The sequence below is a fragment of the Gadus macrocephalus genome, chromosome 23 (assembly GCF_031168955.1).
Source record: "Gadus macrocephalus chromosome 23, ASM3116895v1".
Taxonomy (NCBI): Eukaryota; Metazoa; Chordata; class Actinopteri; order Gadiformes; family Gadidae; genus Gadus; species Gadus macrocephalus.
Window position 1 is genome coordinate 542,284 of NC_082404.1, and position 22,388 is coordinate 564,671.

At 45.1% G+C, this 22,388-nt stretch overlaps 2 protein-coding genes across 2 annotated transcripts; both read left to right on the plus strand.

Moving 5' to 3' along the window:
- Nucleotides 1-6,877: 6,877 nt before the first annotated feature.
- On the plus strand, nucleotides 6,878-8,063 carry LOC132452885 (craniofacial development protein 2-like). Its single transcript, XM_060045723.1, has one exon. It carries the CDS (start codon nucleotides 6,878-6,880, stop codon nucleotides 7,922-7,924), a length of 1,047 nt encoding a protein of 348 aa, XP_059901706.1. The 3' UTR covers nucleotides 7,925-8,063.
- A 20-nt stretch (nucleotides 8,064-8,083) lies between these two features.
- On the plus strand, nucleotides 8,084-12,630 carry LOC132452529 (uncharacterized). The gene is made up of 2 exons (XM_060045197.1): nucleotides 8,084-12,299; nucleotides 12,458-12,630. The coding sequence occupies exon 1, from the start codon at nucleotides 9,518-9,520 to the stop codon at nucleotides 10,646-10,648; it is 1,131 nt and encodes a 376-aa protein (XP_059901180.1). The 5' UTR covers nucleotides 8,084-9,517; the 3' UTR covers nucleotides 10,649-12,299; nucleotides 12,458-12,630.
- Nucleotides 12,631-22,388: the final 9,758 nt, after the last annotated feature.

Genomic DNA, 22,388 nt, shown 5'->3' on the forward strand with positions numbered 1-22,388 from the left:
CACAACTGCGGACAAATTGGACACTGGCAGAGAGAATGTAAAGCCCCTCGAAAGATGTACCGTGACCGCTCCAACGAGAGAGTAGGGGAAGAAAACAGCTCAGACAAAATGAAGGAACTATGTAAGAAATTACAATGGCAGAGTGCTGAAGAACTCAGCCGCATATCGATTCAATGTCGGAAAACAACAATAACACCAACTTGGAATGACACTCATGAGATTTGGCACGCAAACTAACCGATACGGGGTGAAGAGTAAGGAGTGTTTGAGTGTTTGTTATTTTCATTCCTTTATTTTCACGAGAGGTTAGTCTTCGAAAGATGCTAGGACTTTTGTCACCTTTGTCGCCTGTCTAATTGAGAATTCATGTTGGTTCCTTCTTGACACAACTGCTCAGCTTTAGAACATTTTATTTGTTTTGTTTTATTTTTTAACAAAGGTTCAATCATTCATTCATTCACACAAGGTTTATTGAGAACTATGATGACTGATTACTGATATAACCATTTTCGAATCAAGCGATTAATTTTTGTATGATCATTTTTCATTGTTTATCGAATCATTGAGGCAATTACAAACCATAGTTGATTATTATTACTGTTGGAGGCTGTGACAATGCCTCCCCCATGACTGATACTGCACTTTTTCTTTGTTTCATGTTTCATCGTACCTGGGAGATCCAGGAGACACGGACACTTGTTGAGTCCTTGGGATGAGTCCTTGAACTGAACTGTGTCTGTGTTTGTCCTGACGCCCTACTACGAACTTTCATCCTCATCCCCCATCACACCTGCACACCTGCACACCCCATCACACCTCATCAACTGGGAAAGAACTCTGTTGCAACTGCTACTCAAAACCAACTCAGTCTTGCAGTATTGTCTGTGATGTTGTTGTGCCAAGCAGAGGGAGGTGTCTGGACAGTTGACTTTCTTGATTCTTTACATTTTTTATGTTTTGTTTTAATCATGAGTAACCTAATGAGTTTGTTATTTTCTTTATTATAGTGGCCTACACCTGGTTTACTTGTGTATGATTTGAATTTACTTGTCTATTGCCTTTTATGCTTTCTTTCATTGATTTAGTTAATTATTAATGGGTCACCAGAAAATACACTGAATTCTCATTTTGTGGGTGATCTTTAAACTATGTTTAGTATGATCAAGAGGGAGGAATGTAGAATGTTGGTGTATTTTAGTGTCTCTCTGTTGTTCACATTTCTAGTCTAGGGACAAGCCAGGGCCTCTCATACTGACAGGGTGTTCTGCCATTGTTATGTCTCAACAAGGTTGAACCGACCTGGTCCTCCGGGACATGGCCAGGGCCAGATACCTTATCAGTGCTGAGAGTGCGTCTGTTTTCGTGTTATTCATGTATCCCCTTTTTGTATAATACTCGCCCCAACCCTTTGGTTTGACGAGAAGAGGGTTCGACAGCCAAGGAACAAGTCATCAAACGGCTCCTCAATGGGTCCACTATAGATTATTCAACCTAAGTCTGTATCTCGCTGTATTACATCCTGGAATAAACCATCTATTCAACCCTCTGATCTAACCTGTCAAGCTGCTTTGATTTCGACTTCAAGAATTACTACTACGACTGAAAATACACAACGCAGAGTCTGTCCGAACAGTTTAGAAATAAGCTGAAATCTAACAACTGGGAGCTTTTGATCTTCTGTAAACGTAGGCGAAAGGACATCAGGACAAGGTCGTGATCGCTCCCAATGTCTGCCTTTGGAAAGCTGCGTGTCCTACCGGTGTTAACGCATAGACCTGGATGATGGTGATGTTGAATGGTGTCTCTCAAACGAATGGTAATGAGTCTGCTTGAGACTGGCCGGCAGCCCATGACAGTGTCCTTAATGTTTTTGTGAACAAGGAAACCAACACCATGCTGGTGTTTATTTTCCTTGCCGCTGAAATAGAGCTTGTGGCCTGCATCGGTTGATGTTTCACCGAATCCTCTCCAGCGTATCTCACTGATATTCCAGCGGTATTGATCCATTTCATGGGTTAGCTCTTCGAGTTTCCCATCAGCAGTTAGTGTTCTTACATTCTAGGTTCCAACAACTATATTGTCTCTAGTGCGGAATCTGCAGAGTTTCCCAGTAGTACATTTTTCACCTCCGTCCTGGTGGCCAATGGTAGGCGCGGTCCTTGGTGACCCGGGCGACGACGAGCCGGTATGGGTAAAGCTGTGGTTGTCATCATGTGGTGTGTCTTGGGCGATTTAACCTGGCGGCGCCCATCCCTCTCCAGGTCGGATGTAGTTTAACGTTGTACCCAGGACGAAATATTATTATGACTTTAAATCTCATAACTATGACTTTAAGGGCCCTATTTTAACGGTCTGAAACGCAAGTGGGAAGCGCAAAGCGCAAGTAGCTTTGTGGGCGGTTCTACGGCGCTATCGCTATTTTACAGGCGGATAAATGACACATGTGCCGCGGCGCAAGTGTCAAAAGGGTTGGTCTGAAGCAGCCTAATTACCCGTAGGTGTGGTTTGGGCGTAACGTGCAATGAACCAATCAGAGCGTTTTCTCGCATCCCCTTTAAGAGCGATCGGCGCTTGTTCCATGGCGGATTGCTATTATGATGGCGCCAGGCGCGCGCCAAGAAAGGTTCAGAGGAGTGAGAAAATAATTTATTTCTCCTTCAAATCTTTGCAACTTTTCATTTTTCGTTTTGTATTATTTTTTTTCATTTACGCCTACGAACATTTGGACAAGTCGAATAAAAAATGTTTCAAGGACATTCCGATGTTTTGGGCTCACTTTCTCTGAATCACAAGGTTATGAATGCATGATAATAATTGTACAATGTAGCTAAACAATAAAGCGGAGATGTCATTAGTTTGCGTATCTCACTATATACGATGCAGCTCTTCTGACAGATGAGCTCTCCTCTCCCGTGCTGCTGCTGGGGCATTTGGACGTAATGGCATCGGCACATGCAGTTCAGCATCACGTCTCCTTAAGTCCTCTAATCTATCCTCATTAATGTCATCGACACATCCATGATTCATGGCAATGTTGTGTAAAACACAACATGCCACAAAGAATGCTGCGACTTTTTGAGGACCATACTGTAAAGTACCACCTGACCTATCCAAACACCTGAAGCGCATTTTCAGTATTGTTGGGAAAAACGGTCTGTCTAGCTACTGGACCAGATAAAATGAGACGGAGAGGTAATAAAGTCTATCGGCACGAGGACCTTGGATTTATTAAGTAAAGTGGCAACGGTTATACAGAGTCATAAAGCGTGAGAAATCGAATATGTCTAAGTCCCTAATCAGCGCTGATGGTTCGTCTGGAGCTTCGCCTCCGTGGAAGGTCTGCTTCAGAAGAAGGGGAAGAGTCCCTGTGTGATGCAGTCTTATGCTGTATCCTCCTCTCGATGAGGTGTGTGCGTTTGAGATGTGTGCGGTTCTGTGTGTTTTGGCTCCCAGGCCCTGAGAGAGCTTCGTAACGGGGAGAGTTCCTCGTGTCTCCGGTGTGATAAATTAAAACGGGGAGTGCCCCCCTGAAATGTCTCGTGTGTGATAATTTAATGTGGCTCTCAGGCCCCTGGTGTGGGCAGAGGTATCTCTTGGTTCCTCCTAACGGGGAAGAGCTCTCAAAATGTCTCCTGTGTGATAAATTAATGTGGCTCTCCCGTTCTGGAGATGATACTGGTGCATTGTCTGAGTGTCCACCATCTGCCTGCCTGGGAGATGGGGCCTTCAGCTCCGGCCTTGACCTGACTATATATTATCATGTTTGTGTTATGTGTTCGTTGGGTTTAGAGCAAGAGTCGACTATATATTAATGTGCCTGCCATATGATGTGCTCATCAGGTTATTTTTCCCAACAGTATTCCGAATGTACGTTCAATTACACTGCGTGTTTGTGTGTGTTTCCTGTTGAATACAATTTCGCGCACTGTTGCTGGCATAAGAAATGGGTTCATGAGCCATGTCTTCAACGGATAGCCGTTGTCCCCTAACAGCCACCCATCCAAGGGAGGATTCCCCTCGAATATGGCAGGAATGGTCGAGTTTGCCAATATGAAAGAGTCATGGCTTGAGCCAGGGTAATTAGCAAAGACATGATTTATTCTACAATTAGCATCGGAAATGACTTGGATATTAATCGAATGAGTTCCCTACCGGTTTATGTATATGAGTGCGTTTACTGATGGGGCACGTAGCTGCACATGGGTGCAGTCTATAGCACCAAGGACGCCAGGGAACCCACTTGGTCCAAAACTCCTGCTTTGTTCTTTCCTGGCTGTCTGGTGTAACGGGGAATTTGATGTATTCCCCAGCATGTCGGACTAGACCTGACGTAACTGCATGTACAGCCGAACTTATTGCCAATTGTGAAATGCGTCCAATAGAAGGGGATGCTGGAACGACCCAGATGCATAGAAATGCAGTGCCGCTGTAACTTTCACTGCAACGGGGAGGGCATAGGGACAGCGTGCATCAGTCCCCAGCTCATCTGCCAGGAGATGGCAGATATCTGTGACAGCCTGACGGGTCAGGCGTAGCTTACGCCTGCATTCCTCCTCACTCAGGGAGAGATAGGTGTGTCTGGTCCGGTAGACCCTCTCCCCCCGGCGTCTGATCCTCGGTCCCAAGACGTATTCCATTCCACTGTGCAATAGAACAATTATGAGCAACCTCAACTTAACTGGTATGCAGAGTAAGGTTTTAAATGGACTTACAGAAGGTGATTTCGCAGTCTTCAGAATTGTGGTTCCTGATTCTTGACGGACAACCCACTTTGACAGGTCTCCTTATATAGCCTACATATGTCTCTTGCCACTATTGGTCAACCAGGTTAATTTGATCCGTCATTACGCCTGCTACAATTCGCGTGAATAATTTGGGTAAATGTGTATGCTAGATTTATGCCTATTTATTTTATCTTTATGGACACCACAATGATTTTCCTTGTGTGGTAATATTTTATTTTCCTTGTAATTATGTATGGTTTGCAAAAATGGGAACTGCTGTCCGTGTAGATGAGAGAAGCAAAGTGTATGCGTGAGGTGCACAAGCAATCCGTATGCATCGCATGCGCATGTATGCATGCGCCCTTAAAATAGCATCTGAACAACGCGCCACTGACTTTAAACCAGGTATTTCCTGGTCAGTAGCGCAATGGTATTCAGAAACGGCAAAATACCGTTTGCGCCAGAACACGCCTCCTCCTTCCGCCGAACCGCCCCTTGGGGCGCATGATCAATCCCTAATTTACCGGCGAGTGGCGGTGGTGGGAAAAGAACGCTCTGCGCCAGTTGTAAACTAGCAACGACACATGCGCCAGTGACTAAGTCACTTGCGACGGATGCAAGATAGGGCCCTAAATCTCGTAATTATGACTTTAAATGTCATAATTATGACCTTAAATCTCGTAATTATGATTTTTTATCTCATAATTATGACTTTCGATCATGTAATTATGACATTAAATCTCATAATTATGACTTTCAATCTCGTAATTATGACTTTCAATCTCGTAATTATGACTTTGAATCTCATAATTATGACTTTATATCTCGTTATCATGACTTTTAATCTCATAATTATGAGGTAGTTTGTGTTTTTTTTTTTTTTTCCTGTAGCGGGAATGGCTTCCATAAATAATAGTCAAAATACGAGGACAAGACAATTATTTGGTCTTTATTCAACCGTTTCCCTTTTTCTTACAGCTCATTGGTAGCTCATTAGAAGAAAAAATAACCTAAAATCAGAGCCCATGGGGTCCCATCTGCTAGCCTAGGGGTCTCCAGAGACCCGTGGTGTCTGTAGGTACAGCGTAGACATGCTTCCTCCACACACTTCACCAGACACCGTTTGATGCCTTGTCACATCCGACCCAACAACCCAGTTTCACGGAAATAGGTGACACTGTCACGTCATTTAATCTATTAATTTGTGATCTGGGTTCTAATTGAAATGTTTTCGTGCCAAAAAGCATACATTTCTAACAATATGATTGCTTGGCCTATCGTTTCTACTTTCACCCTTGATTTTGAGAAATTGTGACAATTCACAGATATATTTAATGCAGGTGCGCGGCTCTGTAGGCAAACCGCGACGGAAAAAAAGGTAGCTGCTTCATCTCATCTTTTTAAAATGAGTAAGAAATGTATGCTTTTGGCCCGAAAAAAATGAAATTACATGTCCCAGATCACGAATGAATAGATTAAATGACGTGACGTGACAGTGTCACGTATTTCCGTGAGACTGGGTTGGACCCAATGACATCAGGCTATGGAAGCCGCAGGGATATGGAATCTTTATTCAGACTATCTTAGAGGGTCGTTTGAGACACATTACAGAACTGTACCCTTAACTAAAACTAAATCCCATTATTCTAATTGAGGCATCCTTCTACTGCTGGTAGAAGGATGCCGAACAAGAGTAGCCCAGACCACTGTACTATAGCCTATGTTTAAGCTAAGCTATGCAATCAGACTGAACCCTTACAGTAGGGCAGCTTGGCCTGAGGGAGAAGGTACACTTCATACATTTTGAAGAATTTAAAGAATAAAAAACCCTTGTAGTGTGCAAGTTTTGCACACATGTTAGTCACATATTTAATTTTACAATCACAAAACATATGAAAACCAAAACATACAAAGGAAAACCATATGAAACCATATATCGAATAAAACAAAAAGCTTTTTTTCTAAAGCTTTAATGGTTTATACAGCATTCGATCAACATTTGTGTCCTGGGTATAACGTTAAACTGCATCCCTGGGCAGGAGGGGCTCATAGCCTTGGATGGCAACCCACCTAGGAGAAGGACACTCTGAACTAAAACCGGGACTGCAAGGAGTTGCGCCCACCAGTCCTTAATCAGCATAGCAAAGCCAACCATGAAGAACAAAGTCATCCCAAACCCTATACTTCCAGCGGCGGGAGTCCGCAGGAGCAACGCGGCGGGAGTCCGCAGGAGCAACGCAGCGGACGGCGGTTCTGGTCCTCCTTCTGGAGGACACCATGACGACAGGACCTCAAACCCTGGGAAACCAGGGAGGGTCCTGTCCGATCACAGCACCCCGTCAAATGCATTCATGCGCTGTCGGAGACCATTTGTAATGGGAACCTTCAACGCATGTACAGTGAGAGAAGAAGCTAGATTGGTGGAGCTAGCACACTGTGCTGAGGAGCGGGGAGTGGAGATCCTGGGAGTCCAGGAACACAGAAGAGTGCACACTGATGACCAGATCGTTTACCACAAAGTAGAGGGATGCACGTTCATCATCTTGTCTGCGTGGCGAAACGAGGCCCAGGCCGAAACAGGGGGCGTGGGGCTAATGCTGGGCTCTCGGGCGCGTAAGGCTCTCCGTCGGGTTTACCAGCACATAGACAGGATCCTAATCGCAGAGTTCTCAGATAACCCAGTAACAACAGTCATAGTCGTGTACTCACCCACCAACGTGGCCCCAACTGAGGAGGCGGAGAAGTTCTTCAAGGACCTGGCAACAGCCGTACGAGGTGTTCCAGCACACAACTTCCTGGCAATCCTGGGGGACTTCAACGCAAGTCTCGGACCAGAGGACACACCCTTCCCATACCACGACTCTACCAACCGCAATGGTGCAAACCTCACCGCCCTTCTCACGGAGCACGAACTACTGGCAGCGAACACCTTGTTCCAGAAAAGACAAGGCAAGAGATGGACCTTCCAGGATCGAGCCACATGTATGGTACGCCAACTGGACTATATACTTGTGAGGAGAAAGTGGAGGAACTCCATCCTTAATGCCGAACCATACAGTTCGTTCAGCTCGGTGGGTTCGGACCACCGTGTGGTGTGTGTAGGAGCCATGTATATGTTTTGTTCATACTTCGTATTGGTTTGGTTTCACATATTGGAAGCAATGGGTATTGGACATTTAATTTGTATTGATTATTTCTAGTTGGAACAGTGTGTGGTCACGTGAGTGTGTATGCCCCCCTATAGGTCAATGGGAGCATAAAGGTGTGCCAAACCAGGAGAAGGAGTGTCCGGTGCTTGCGCATACCATCATTGACGACAACGAAACCAGAAACACAAACACTTAGAACCACTAACCCTGCGTTCACACCAAAAGATGCAAAAAGTTGCCGCGCAGCACGATCCCATTCAAAGTGAATGTAGAGACGCGTTGCTGCTTTGCTGCCGCAGCACTTGCTGCCGAGAAAACCGGCAGCAAAATTTGATTTGCGGCACGGCAAAATCTGATTTGCAGCGCAGCACGCCCGTGCCCGCTGCCGGGCACGGGCGGCGGGCGCGTTCACGTATTTTGCGGCACGTCAAATGCTGCTCGAGTTGAAATATTTCAACTTTTCTGCAGCAAACGCGTGATGACAGCCAATCAGCGTTCAACAGCGTTGCTACTGAGGCGTTGCCACTGAGTGACATGCCGTAACAGCCAATCAGTGTTACTCCCTTGGAGTGACCTAGAGTTCACTACCGTTACATTTATTTAGTAACTCGAAAAAACCCACAAATCAGCATTTTGTAGTGTAGTTGTGTTTACAGTTAAACTAAACTATGAGTATGCTAAAGGAATAGAATAACAACCCCAAACAAAACCCAGTTGGGTAGCAGGCAGCACCAGCCTTCCAGGCTCCGAATGGTCTCATGAACCCATAAACGAGGGGCATTCCGACGTCTCTCACTCTTCCACAACAGGTAAAGACATGCAATGCTCATAATGTCGGCCATGGTTGTGAATGAATTCAGAAGCACCGCGGGCAAAACTTGCCCTGCCGCGAAACTTCCCGCGCTGCAAAACTGCGGCGCAGCAAAACTTTTGCTGCGCGTCAAAACCTTTGCTGCGCCGCAAAACCTTTGCTGTGCCGCAAAACTTTTGCTGCGCAGCAAAACTTGATTTGCTGCGCCGCAAAACTTCGGCGACAACGCGTTCGGGCAGCAAATGCATCTTTTGGTGTGAACGCAGGGTTAGAACCACAGTTTAACGTACTTTTTACTGCTTGATTGTTCAAGTAAATAAATCATCAACCCGATCAATAAACGTCTCTTGGTTTTCGAGTCAAGATAACAAGGCACCGGTACACCTCGGAAGTGGTGAGAAAGATATCACAAGCTGTGTCAATGGGACCAGTCGAAAAACATCTGGTTAGCCACTACAGTTAGTCAATGATGCCGCTACCTTACACCTTCTAATAGAATTAAGAAGCTCATTGAGGAGGCGCTTGGCGCAGTGGAGCGCCAAACGCAACAAACTTTCGAACAAAGAAACAAAGACACTGAACCACAACGGAGGTATGTGTGCTTTTTTTTGATTGAATTGGATTATATATGAACTGAACTGTTGGACACCTTTTTTGTGGAACTTTTGAAGCTTTGGTTACGGAGTATTTTTGAGTTATAGCCCGACGTTCATTGTTTGATATGACGCCAGCTGAAATGAAGACTCCTATGCAGTAACGCAATTAACGAAACCTGAAGTAAGGATTGTATGGATTAAAGAAGATTTTTTCGTTAAACCAAATGGATAATTTTGATGTACTATTTTCTGTCGAACGAAACTACCCCTTATTGGAATAGGATGGCGGATTCCGATCAGGATTTAGGTTTGGGCCCACCCGAGACAGACCTCAAGGAAACGTCTGAGAAGTTACGCTCCACTAGATCGGGTAAACTGTCGCATCTCACTAGGAGAAGGAATATTGTGGATACTTTGATGGATGATGAAACACATTTGGAAGAAATTAAAGGAAATATGGACAAGTTTAATGCTATGTTTGATGAATTCAAATCCAATCACGAGTCTTATCAAGCAACGTTAAGCGATGAGGACAGAAGTAACGATACAACATCCTGGTATATACCGAAGCTTGAACAGATTAATGCTTTTATGGATAATGTCGCAAAGTGGATAGCTGCTACAGAAAGACAGGACACTGAACATGATGTGCCTGTGTCTTCTTCTGGCTTGGAAATAAGTGCTGACGTGAAGTTTCGACCTCCTGATGATAGGAGCTTTCTATACAGTGACCGAGAGTCGACGGTCAGTAGACGATCAGTTTCATCCACTGAATCTGTGTGCATCCGTGTGGAGGCAGAAAGAGCAGCTCTACTAGCTAAGGTCGCAACTTTGCAAGAAAAGCATGCTTTAGAGGACCAACAAGAGCAATTAGATTGTCAAAGAGAAAAGCTCAGAAAGAGAATGGAGACTCTAGACTTAGAAACTGAATTGGATGCTACTACAGCCAAAATTGAATACTTGAAAAATGCAGAATCACAAGCTGTTAAGGGAAATGCATTAGATGCGATGAATACATATCTGGAAGAAAATGTTGAAAGTGTTTCTTTGCCGTTTTTGGAACAATTGAGGGATACAAGGCTTAAGGATGGAGTTCAGGTTCAATTCCCTGTTTCACATACTTTACCTAGAACACCAAGAGTTCAGTATTCAATGCGTGAACAGAGCATTTACCCTCTTCAAGCACCATCTAGAAGCTCAGTTCCAAACCCAGGACAAGAATCAGATAATCTTTCCAAAATTCTTGAAAAGCAAAATCAATTGACAAGCCTCTTAATAAAACAGCAGATGTTGAATACTTTGCCCAAAGGAGATCTTACAGCGTTTGATGGAAACGTATTGCAATTAGGGATGCAAATTATCGAGTAATTCATTAATCGATAGTTGTTTCATCTTATCGATCGATGATCGATTAATTGATAAGCGGCAATTCTTCTGAGAAGCTGAATTTCCTTCTGAATGTGATACATTTAGGTGGCAATTCAACAAAGTCGTTTAATTGTACTTTAAAATACTTCCACATATTGGCCCTCATTTATCAAACGAGCGTACGACAGAAAACGTGCGTAAAATGGACGTACGCTCATTTCAACGTTGAGCTTGGCATTTATCAATTTGAACGTGAGCGCAGGCTGCGATGAAATCTCACGTCAGGTCTGAGCTCGTGTACGCACGTTTTTTTTGGCGCAACACACGGGTATTTCACTGATGAATAGTGCAGCACAAGTAGCCCATGTTGCACATCTGTATTAATTACTAAATAAATTGGAATTAGCCCAGCCGTTCAAACAATTACAATCAAGTCAGCCCTAATTAAAAACAGTATTGCTATGAAAATAATTAGAATGTGACAGGTGAAATGTTTATTCAGCTGTCTATATAAACAGGTGCTTTGGCAAATAGGTGGTCGAGTCGCAGCGATGGCAGATCTGGCTCTGTTAGAGGACCTCAACGCACGTCTAAGACGAGAGAGTTTTTCGAGACCGCGCCGATTTTTTTATGGAGAACGATGAATGGCTCTTGAGTCGTTTTCGTCTCCCAAGGCATCTCCTGATGGAGCTATGCAATGCTTTGGAGCCACAGTTAAGGCGAGAAACTAGGCGATCAAACGCAATACCTGTGCCAGTGCAGGTGTGCTCTACCTTGGGGTTTTTGGCCACCGGGACCTTTCAGCGGGAGATCGGGGACAGGTCTGGTATTTCCCAGCCAAGTATTAGCCGAACCATGCCAGCAGTTTTGGCAGCTATACTGTCCCTCTCTGAACGTTATATTAAATTCCCATACACTAACGATCAGCAAACTGGAATCAAACGGGATTTTTATGCTATTGCTAGGTTTCCAAATGTGATTGGTGCGGTTGATTGTACCCATGTGCGTATGAATGATTACGCGTACATCAACCGCAAAAGCTACCATTCAGTTAATGTTCAGATTATTTGCGATGCCAGAATGTCAATCCTGAACATGGTAGCCCGATGGCCTGGGGGCACGCACAATTCTTTTATTTTCCAAAATAGCAACGTTGGCCATCGTCTACATCAGGGCGCACTTCATGGTCAGAGTCATCTCCTCTGTGAGTTACGCTGCAGTCGCACTTTTTTTTCTCTTAAAACGTTTAAGACATCGCACTAAAAGTTTGATGTGATTCATCTAGGTGACAAAGGCTATGCCCTGAACGAGTACCTAATAACTCCTCTGGCTCATCCGAACACGGATCAGGAGCGCAACTTCAACAGTGCTCACACGCGCACACGGGCAACGGTGGAGTGATGTAGGCCTACTCAAGGGCAGGTGGATGTCCATCGGGTCAGCAGGGGGAACGTTGCTCTACAGCCCAGAAAAGACATGCAATATTATTTTAGCATGTGGGGTTCTGCATAATATTGCGCTGGCAAATGGGGTGCCATTTGCCGACCTGCAGCTAGATGACCCGATGCCCAGAGATCCCTGGCCACAGGCGCCACATGCTCGAGCTCTACGACGAAGGGAGGATTTAATTCGGCTCTTCTAATATCTAAGGGTAAGCAATACGTTTATCTTTTGGTTAAAAACAAGACAGAGATCAAAGTACAGCAAACCAATTTATTTATTCTTCAAGTTTTCATTGATTAGTTTCAACGTTTCATTAATCGCTAACAGAGAGTTATTGATGTCCACCATCTCGGTTTGTTTGTCCAGGACTTCTGCAGTCAAGACCGATGAAGGCAGACCAGCAATTCGGCCAGACACGCGTTCCGGCTGCTTCGGCGGCGGCGGCCCTTCCGTTTCTTCAACTGGGCTTGGCTCTGTTCCCATTTTGGATGAACCTGCTTGCATTTCATCTTTAAAAATAAAAAGCAATCGTGAGATTATTTGTGCCATTACTTTGTAACACGGAAGCTGTAGATATATATATTTTTTAAATAATTGCAAAGGCCTTTTTACCACTTCCATGACGGGTCCGGAGTGCATCGGTGTCTCCTCCGCCACTTATGCCCGAAATGGACGGAGACCCGATGAGACCAGCCACTCGCTCCTCAAATGCCGTCAGTTCAAGGCTTGGGTCCACCCGGCCTCCTCCCGTTAATTGCTTGGCCCGCTTCACAGCCGCAACACGTTTTTTGGTGCCGAGCTTCATGTCGGACCATTTTTTCTTCACCTTATTCGGAAAAAAAATAACTTTAACGCAATGCAAACAATAGCATATATGTGAAATGTTTTAAGCTGGATAACAGAAATTGTACATTTAATTTATTATTTAATTAATTTAATTAACAAACCTCTTCCGTAGCCCGATGAACATTGGAAACACTATTCACTGCAACAGTTATTTCTTTCCATACAGCATTCTTCTGCTCTCCTTTAATGCCAGCTTTTAGGCTACCAAATAAAACCAGACGGTTCGCATCCACTAGTGACACGAGCGTCTCCATTTCGGTCTCTGAAAAATTACTCTTTTTTTTTGCCGTTGGACGTTTCTCCATGTCGTAAAAGTTAGGGGCGAGCCTTCTGAAGACGTGCTTTTATATGGGCGTGTTACGTTAAATACGATCGATCTCAGCCGCCGTATTTATCAACACCAGATCCTTCGTACGCTGGGATTGGTGTGATACGAAAGTTTCGTGAATCTCACATGCGTCCTATCGTACGATGAATCATGCGTTCAGATTTGCGCTCATTTCTACGTTTGTTTGATAAATGAGGGCCATTGTGCGTTTGGCGTCTTTGTCGTCATTAACCAACTTAAAGTGGCTCCATACTGCACTCCGTTTTGCCCTCTTCATCGTGTCAGTGTCCCGCTTTTCGTTTGTCTTGTCCTGCTTTGCTTGTGTTCCCGCGTGTGCGTCAAGTACGTCTGGCGTCAAGCGCGCCCTCACGTGGACGGGTGGGGAATTACGGGTTAAAAACGCGTTTAATTGCAAGTAATTTATTTTAATCGAGTAATCTCTTATCGACAATTAATCGATAATCGATTAATTGTTTGCATCCCTAATTGCAATACAAGTCTTTTATCCATTCATTCGAGCACATGATTGAAAGTAGAACAGAAAATAACCAGGACAGACTGCAGTTCCTCATCCAGTACACAAAGGGACAAGCTCAGCAGCTGGTAAAGAGCTGCCAACACATGGATGCCAATAGAGGCTATTGAAAGGCAAGGCAATTGTTGAGTGAACTTTTCGGCAATGCATATAAAATCTCATGTGCCTACATAGAAAAGGCCCTCTTATGGCCTGCGATAAAATCGGAGGAACCCAGAGCTTTGCAAGACTTTTCACTGTTTTTGAGAAGTTGCTGTACTGCCATGGAACAGCTTGAATACATGGAAGAATTGGACACAATCTCTAACATGAAAAACATCATCTTCAAATTACCGTATAAATTTAGGGGAAAATGGTGCTCAAAGGCTTGTGAAATACAATTACAACGAAACACCAGGGTTAGAATGGCTGACCTAGTGACCTTTATTGAGAAGCAAGCAAGTATAGTCTCGGACCCGGTTTTTGGAGACATTCATGATCCAACAAGCAGCAGCAAATCCAAAGCCCCAATGAAGCCTATTTCTAAGGGTAGTTTTGCTACACATGTTGATGTTAGGCCGACACTACAAACACCAGAACACTTGGTAATCCCTGGTAAAACAGATAGTGTATGTATTTTCTGTACTGGCAAGCATGAATTAATGACATGTTCTCTGTTTCAGTCGAAGCCACATAATGAAAAAATAACATTCCTCAAGCAGAATGGAGTTTGCTTTGGATGCCGAGCAAAGGCTGGACACCTCAGCAGGGACTGTGCCAAACGTCTCCAGTGTTCCGTATGTAACAAACAGCATCCCAGTGTTTTGCATATCAAAGCAAAAGAGGCATCAGTGCGTAGCATACAGGTTTCTGTAAAAACTGATAGACATACTGGGGCCGGTTACGCACAGAGGTATAAGGATACATTAGCCATTGTACCTGTTCAGTTGAAAAGCACCAAAGGTAGTAGGATCATTAACACCTATGCCTTCTTAGACCCCGGCAGCTCTGCTACTTTTTGCACAGAGAATCTCCTGAACATGCTTGACATCAGAGGAAAGAAAACCAACATCTTGTTGAGAACCATTAACCTGGACGAATCTGTGCAGGCTTACATGGTGAATGGATTGGAGGTTAGTGCATTGAATGAAAACAACTTTATCGCACTTCCTGAAGTTTACACTCAAAAGAGTATGCCTTTGGATATTGACAGCATCCCAAGGACAGAAGTGGCCTTACCTGAGTGAGGTTCAGATTCCGAAACTTGATGCTGAAGTGGAGCTATTGATTGGAAACAATGTCCCCAAAGCAATAGAACCGTGGACAGTCATTAACAGTCACAGAGAGGGGCCGTACGCTGTGAAAACCCTATTGGGATGGGTTATCAACGGCCCTTTAGAAAGCAGTGTCATTACAGACGGCAATGGGCTATGTAGTGTTTCTGTTAATAGAATATCAGTAGCAAAACTGGAAGATTTGATAGTGCAACAGTACAATCATGATTTTAATGAAACATTGGATGAGAAAGAAATGTCAGTGGAAGATAGAAAATTCATGAAAATCGCTGAGCGGTCCATCAATCTGCAAGATGGACATTTTAACATAGACTTACCTTTCAGGACTAAAAACCCAGTCATGCCCAACAACTATCAGGTTGCAGAACAACGCCTGATAGGCCTGAAAAAGAAGTTCAAAAGGAATGAGAAATTCAAGAGTGATTACACAGAGTTGCTTGAGGATGTAATAAGCAAAGGACAGGCGGAAGTAGCTGCCACAAGCTGAAGGCACTATTAGGGTGGTTTTTGACTGTGGCGCAACATTCCAAGGAACATCCCTAAATGCTGAACTACTCCAGGCTCCAGACCTGACGAGCACTCTCCTTGGTGTGCTCATTAGATTCAGACAACATCCAGTAGCTCTGATGGCTGACATAAAGTCAATGATTCACCAAGTCAGAGTCACAAAGTCTGATGTTGACTTTCTACGCTTCCTGTGGTGGCCTAAAGGTGATGTATCTCTACCCCCAGTTGAACATCGCATGACCGTGCATCTCTTTGGAGCAGCGTCTTCTCCAAGCTGTGCAAACTTTGCATTGAGACAAACTGCCAAAGACAATAACATCTGTTTTAATCCAGAAGTGGTGAGCACTATTGAAAAAACAAATTATGTTGACGACTGTTTGAAGTCTCTTGAAACAGAACAGAACGCTGTGGACCTGATGAAGGACCTTACCCGTGTTTGCCATAAGGGTGGATTCCACCTTACCAAGTGGGTGAGTAACAGTCGTGCTGTACTGTCAAATATCCCAAAAGAAGATAGAGCCACTGAAATGAGTAAACTGGATTTGGACAGGGATAAACTCCCCACAGAAAGGGCCCTAGGACTATTATGTTGTGTAGAGAGTGACACATTCAGATTTAACATCTCTATCAAAGATAAGCCGAACGCAAGAAGAAACATTCTGTCAATGGTCAGTTCTATCTATGACCCACTTGGGTTCCTGTCACCTCTAACTCTGCCTGCTAAGTTGCTTTTTCAGGATCTTTGCAGAAACAAGTGCAGCTGGGACCAAGTAATATCACCGGCTGCATCAGAGAAGTGGAGGAAATGGATGGCTAGCCTCAATACCCTGGAAAGGTTCACAGTGGAGCGCTGTGTGAAACCAGATGGAATAGGAGCATCCAAACAGGCTGAACTGCATCACTTCTCAGACGCTAGTGAACAAGCATATGGCACAGTAAGCTATCTGAGATTGACAGCAGGAAGACACACTGTGCAGGTAGCCTTTATGCTGGGCAAAGCCGGAGTAGCACCAGTAAAGCAGACGACAATACCACGCCTTGAACTTGTGGCGGCTGCCTTGGCTGTTTGAGTAGATAAAATGCTCAGAAAAGAATTAGACATCAAGCTCAACATTTCAACATTCTGGACAGTCAGTATTAAAATACATTGCAAACTAACACACAAGGTTCCGTACATTTGTGGCCAATAGAATATCTGTCATAAGAGAGAACACCATAGTCACCCTGTGGAGATTTATTGGAACAAAGCTGAATTTAGCTGATTTAGCATCTAGAGGAATGACTGCAGACGCCTTTGTCGAATGCAAATCATGGATCCACCAGAGTTCTTGTGGAAGACAGAAACAGAGTGGCCCCATAATCCGTTAGAATCTTTATCACTCTCACAGAACGACCTAGAGGTCAAGAAGAGCATAGCAGTCTATAGTGCTGTGACCAATAAAATTGATAACCCCACATGGCAATTGCTAGAATACTTTTCTGATTGAAACAAGCTAAAAAGGGCTAGTGTGGTACTTGAAGCTTGGAGACCTTCTTCTTGCTCTCAGTGTGAAAAGAAAGCTCCAGAGTCAAGTTGTACCACAGCCACATACAAGGAGCCAGAGCAAAATGCTAGATGGCAAAATGAAAACCTGCAGGAATGATGCACATTGCATTTCCTTGAATGACTTTATAAGGGCGGAGAAAGCCATCATAATGTTTTGTCAACGCCAAAGATATCCAGATGAAATATCAAACATGGAAAAATCTGCTGGAAAAAGAATTAGCCGAAAGAGTACCATCTACAGGCTGGATCCTGTACTAGAGGATGGAGTCTTAAGAGTAGGAGGAAGACTGCGCAGAGTAGGAGGAAGACTGCGCAGAGCCGCAATGCCCGAAGAGACCAAGCGGCCTATGATTCTACCCAAAGATCTGCATGTCTCCACACTCATTATTCAGCACATACATCAGCAACTTGGACATGGAGGGAGGAATCATGTTCTCTCGCAGCTCAGAAAAAGATTCTGGATCGTCAATGCCAACTCTGCAGCTCGCAAAATCATATCCAAGTGTGTAACATGCAGACGTTACAGTACCACTCATACATGTGTTATATTTATGATGTTTATAAGTCGAATAGCTAAATATACATATTTACACTAACTAAGAGTAGATTTAGGCTCCTTTTTGTTTGTATTTCGTAATAGATGCCTATGTACACTATTAGGGGCCGGTGTGTAGGAGCCATATATATGTTTTGTTCATACATCGTATTGGTTTGGTTTCACATATTGGAAGCAATGGGTATTGGACGTTTAATTTGTATTGATTATTTCTAGTTGGAACAGTGTGTGGTCACGTGAGTGTGTATGCCCCCCTATAGGTCAAGGGGAGCATAAAGGTGTGCCAAACCAGGAGAAAGAGTGTCCGGTGCTTGCGCATACCATCAATGACGACAAGGAAACCAGAAACACAAACACTTAGAACCACTTAGAACCACAGTTTAACGTACTTTTTACTGCTTGATTGTTCAACTAAATAAATCATCAACCCGATCAATAAACGTCTCTTGGTTTTTGAGTCAAGATAACAAGGCACCGGTACACCTCGGAAGTGGTGAGAAAGATATCACAAGCTGTGTTAATGGGACCAGTCGAAAAACATCTTGTTAGCCACTACAGTGTCCATGAGGGTGCGACTGAGCCTCAGGGTCCCCAAGCCTAGTCCCAAGATCCGGCACGATTGGAAGGCATTCGCAAACGATCCTGGCCTTCAAATCAGGTACACTGAGGAAGTCAGGAATCGTTTCCAGCTGCTGGACAAGGGAGCGGAGCCCAGCAGCGAATATATGAGATTTGTCGCTGCAAACGAGGCGGCAACCAGGATGTGTGTGCCCGTGTTGGAGAGAGCCAGAACCTCCCTGAGGTCCAAACATCCGGAGGTCGTAGCGGCACGAGGAAATATGGAGGAAGCACGCCTCAACTTTGAGTGTGAACCAACCCAGCAGAGACGTGGGGAACTGAGAGAAGCCAAGCAGCTTCTGTTCAGTACCTACGACAACATCAAGGGGGAGGAACTGATGGAGAAGGTGCGAAGGGAGCAGGCTGCGCAAGGCGAAAAACAGTATGGGGAGGCCTGGAGGGTCATCAACGAAATGACTGGGCGGAAAAGGACAAAGGAGGGACAGGTTGAAGGTCACAGCCCTGAGGAAAGGATGGCAACCTGGTTCAACCACTTCCGAAGCCTTCTGGGTTCAACAGCAGATGGGGCCGAGGAAGAAATTCCACCAGTCCTCCGGAACCTAGACATCGATGATGGTCCATTCACTGTCACTGAGCTAGCCCGGGCGAAAGGCAGAGTGAGAGCTGGAAAAAGTGCTGGGCCAGATGGCATACCCCCAGAGGTTTTAAAGAACTGTGACCTTGAAGACATCATGCTGGAGTTTTCCAACCTAGCGCTACTGCAAAACAAACTGACAGAAGCAAGGGCGTCAGTTTGTTTTTAGAAGTGGTGGGGACACTAACCATAAGCTTGAGTGTGGTCTGAAAAGTGCTGGGTACCCTTATGTAAGCTATTCATCCATTCAACGCTGCATTACAATATGCTGTACAGTGTATTGTCAGGTGTTGAAATTATTCAAATACTGGTTCGGAAAATTAGTATTTGAAGCTTAAATCAGTATTCGGAGCTTCGTTATTATTTTTTTTCACGTACGTGACTTTACCAGAGCGAGGGAGGGAGGCAAACTATAAGCGTCAGCGACACCAAGCAGAGAAGCGAGAGAGGTGGAGGAAGAATAGATATCTTGTTTCCCTTTACTTTATAACACAACATTAGCGGGATCTCTGGAGGAAAAGTAATACTTAAAACCTTAGCTTAGTTGTTTGTTTACGTTCGCTGTACAGCGCCGCGCCAATCAACTGTGACTGGCTTGCTGCAGAGCGTGAGCGTCTTGGGAATACCCGGTCAATATAATGGATATAATATGGACACATAAGACAATCAATATTCGGTATTTGTCATGGATTTATTGTACAAATTCCCTGAAAAGATGCACGTTCCACGATGAATTGAAAAGCTCCCGTAAGGGCTGAGATGGCAGAGAACAGCTGATTTGGAACGGAGCAACAGCTGTTCGCTTTCACGGGGAAAAACGAAGGAACTTCAAACTACTTAGGCCAACTAATTAATGTTTAAAAGCTATTAAATCTTCAACAAAATATGCAGATACTGTCAAAATCGGTTCCAGGGAGTATATAAGGATTATTAATGTTGTTTTTGACGGTGTTTTTTTCTGGAACGAGTATTCGAATATTCGCTCGTAAAAACCAACGAGTATTCGAAGCCTGAAAAATGGCATTCGGGCCAGCCCTATGAAGATCCTATTCGAACAATAAAAGTTGAAAACCACAGTTTGTGTTTTGGCTTGTTTTGCAAAACGGCGTTGGAAACACCAGGGTATTGGCTCGGGATATGTAGGCCTAATACTAATACACACAGGATAAAGAACAGTGTTGGCAATTTAACACTTATCTTGACTTCAACAAAGTTTACCAGACAAACAATGCCAGACTGTAAAGGGGGTACGAAATGAAACGAGGTACTGAGCATCAGCCTTTTGAAGACGAGCAAGGGCTGCTGGTAGCATATGTTATGCTGCATTAAAAAAAGAAGAAAAATACAAGCACCCAGAGGAGAATTGCATCTGCCAAATCCTGACCACCAGTAAACACTTGCGAAGGACCAATGTAGACTTCACTCGTTACAACATCATAAGAAAATTGTCCGCAAATAATATCCCCTTCAGTTTAGGATAATCACACAGGTTATGCGAGAACATATTTATGTCAGGATAGGCCTACCGGGCTCCAAGTCGTCACATATCTCAATCAGACAAAACCCACTATAACCACATTGGCATAGCAATCGCACCGTGTGTAGCTGCTACTAGCTGCAATCTATATATACAATGCATACTAACTGGAGCAACCAGAATCAGATCAAAATCGCTTAGGACCGTGGGTAACCTTTGGCCAGGTCATCACGATTCACGAGCAAACAGAACCAGCAGCAAAGTTTACGTAAACCAATTTCTTACCTTATGTGGCCCTCCACATGCAGGCTAGATGACGTATCCATATCGATATCCAGTGTCACAAACATGCTTTTTATAGGAAGCAAAAGGACCGGCTATTTTCTGAATAAAAATGTCAATTTTGGCTGTCTGTCTTGAAACTTCTCCAGTGCGTTCACACCAAACGCAACGGGACGACAAGATCCCATACAAAGTGAACGTATAGACGAGTATCGGGGGATTTTTTTTGATTTGTCGCGCCACACTTTCGCCGTGCACAGGCGAGCGCGTTCACGAGGATTTGGGGCGCGACAAATTTAAACTTTGACACGAATTTCGCGTGATGACAGCCAATCAGCGTTCAACAGCGTGGCCACTGAGTGACATGTGTAACGTAACAGCCAATCAGCGTTCCACCGTCAAACTCAGCGCAGTGCAGTCCGGGGTGTACTGCAGCATGGAGGAGAAAGTGATTGTTGCCGTTTGCGACTCTCGGAGCTCTATATATAATAGTATATAATATAATATAATTGTATATGTGGCCTGTGGGATTAGGTATTCTCTCTCTGTCTCGTGCTGATGTTCCCTGCTACACGTTCTCTTTCCCCGTACCGCTGACGTCACCTAATAGGGGTGGGACAGGTGGGCGGTTGCGATCAGGCAGGTGTAAAGGCACCCGGGGTCCTCATGCCGGTAAGGCACACGGGGTCCTCATGCCGGTAGCAGCAGTGTCTAGAGGTGTGGGTCGCAGCGCAAGGTATGTCTTAACTACCTCATTGGGGAATTATGATAGTTACTTGGCCAGTGCGAACCGTCTCCTGGAACCGTCACCTTATCGTGGTGGAGAGGTTTGCGTGTCCCTGTGAACCTGAGAGCTGTGTTGTCTGGAGCATTGTGCTCCTGGTAGGGTCTCTCATGGCAGAGTGGTCTCAGGTGAGGGGCCAGACTAAGAATGGTTCATAAAACTCCAATGAATAACGACAAACGAGGAGATGTGACCCGGCCCGGAGGAAGCCCGGGGCCCCCGTCTGGAGCCAGGCCCAGACGGAGGGCTCGATGGCGAGCGTCTGGTGGCCGGGTTTGCCACAGAGCCCGGTCGGGCACAGCCCGAACAAACTACGTGGCACCCCCCCTCTCTTCATCCCATGGGCCCACCACCTGTGGGAAGACCCGTTGGGGTTGGGTGCGCAGCCACATGGGTGGCAGCGAAGGTCAGGGGTCTCGACGGACCAGACCCGGGCGGCAGAAGCTGGCTCTGGGGACGTGGAACGTCACCTCGCTGTGGGGAAAGGAACCGGAGCTTGTGAGGGAGGTGGAGCGCTATCAGTTAGATCTGGTGGGGCTTACCTCCACGCACAGTCTCAGCTCTGGTACCGTACTCCTGGAGAAGGGTTGGACTCTATTCTTCTCCGGAGTTGCCGAGGGCGTGAGGCGCCGGGCGGGTGTGGGGATACTCATAAATCCCTGGCTGAGCGCCGCGGTGTTGGAGTTTACCCCGGTAGACGAGAGGGTCGCCTCCCTGCGCCTAAGGGTTGTAGGGGGGAAAACTCTGACTGTTGTTTGTGCGTATGCACCAAACAGCAGCTCAGAGTACTCGGCCTTCTTGGAGACCCTGAATGGAGTCCTGTATGGGGCTCCAGTAGGGGACTCCATAGTTCTGCTGGGAGACTTCAACGCCCACGTGGGCAACGATGGAGACACCTGGAGAGGCGTGGTGGGGAGGAACGGCCTCCCTGATCTAAACCCGAGCGGTC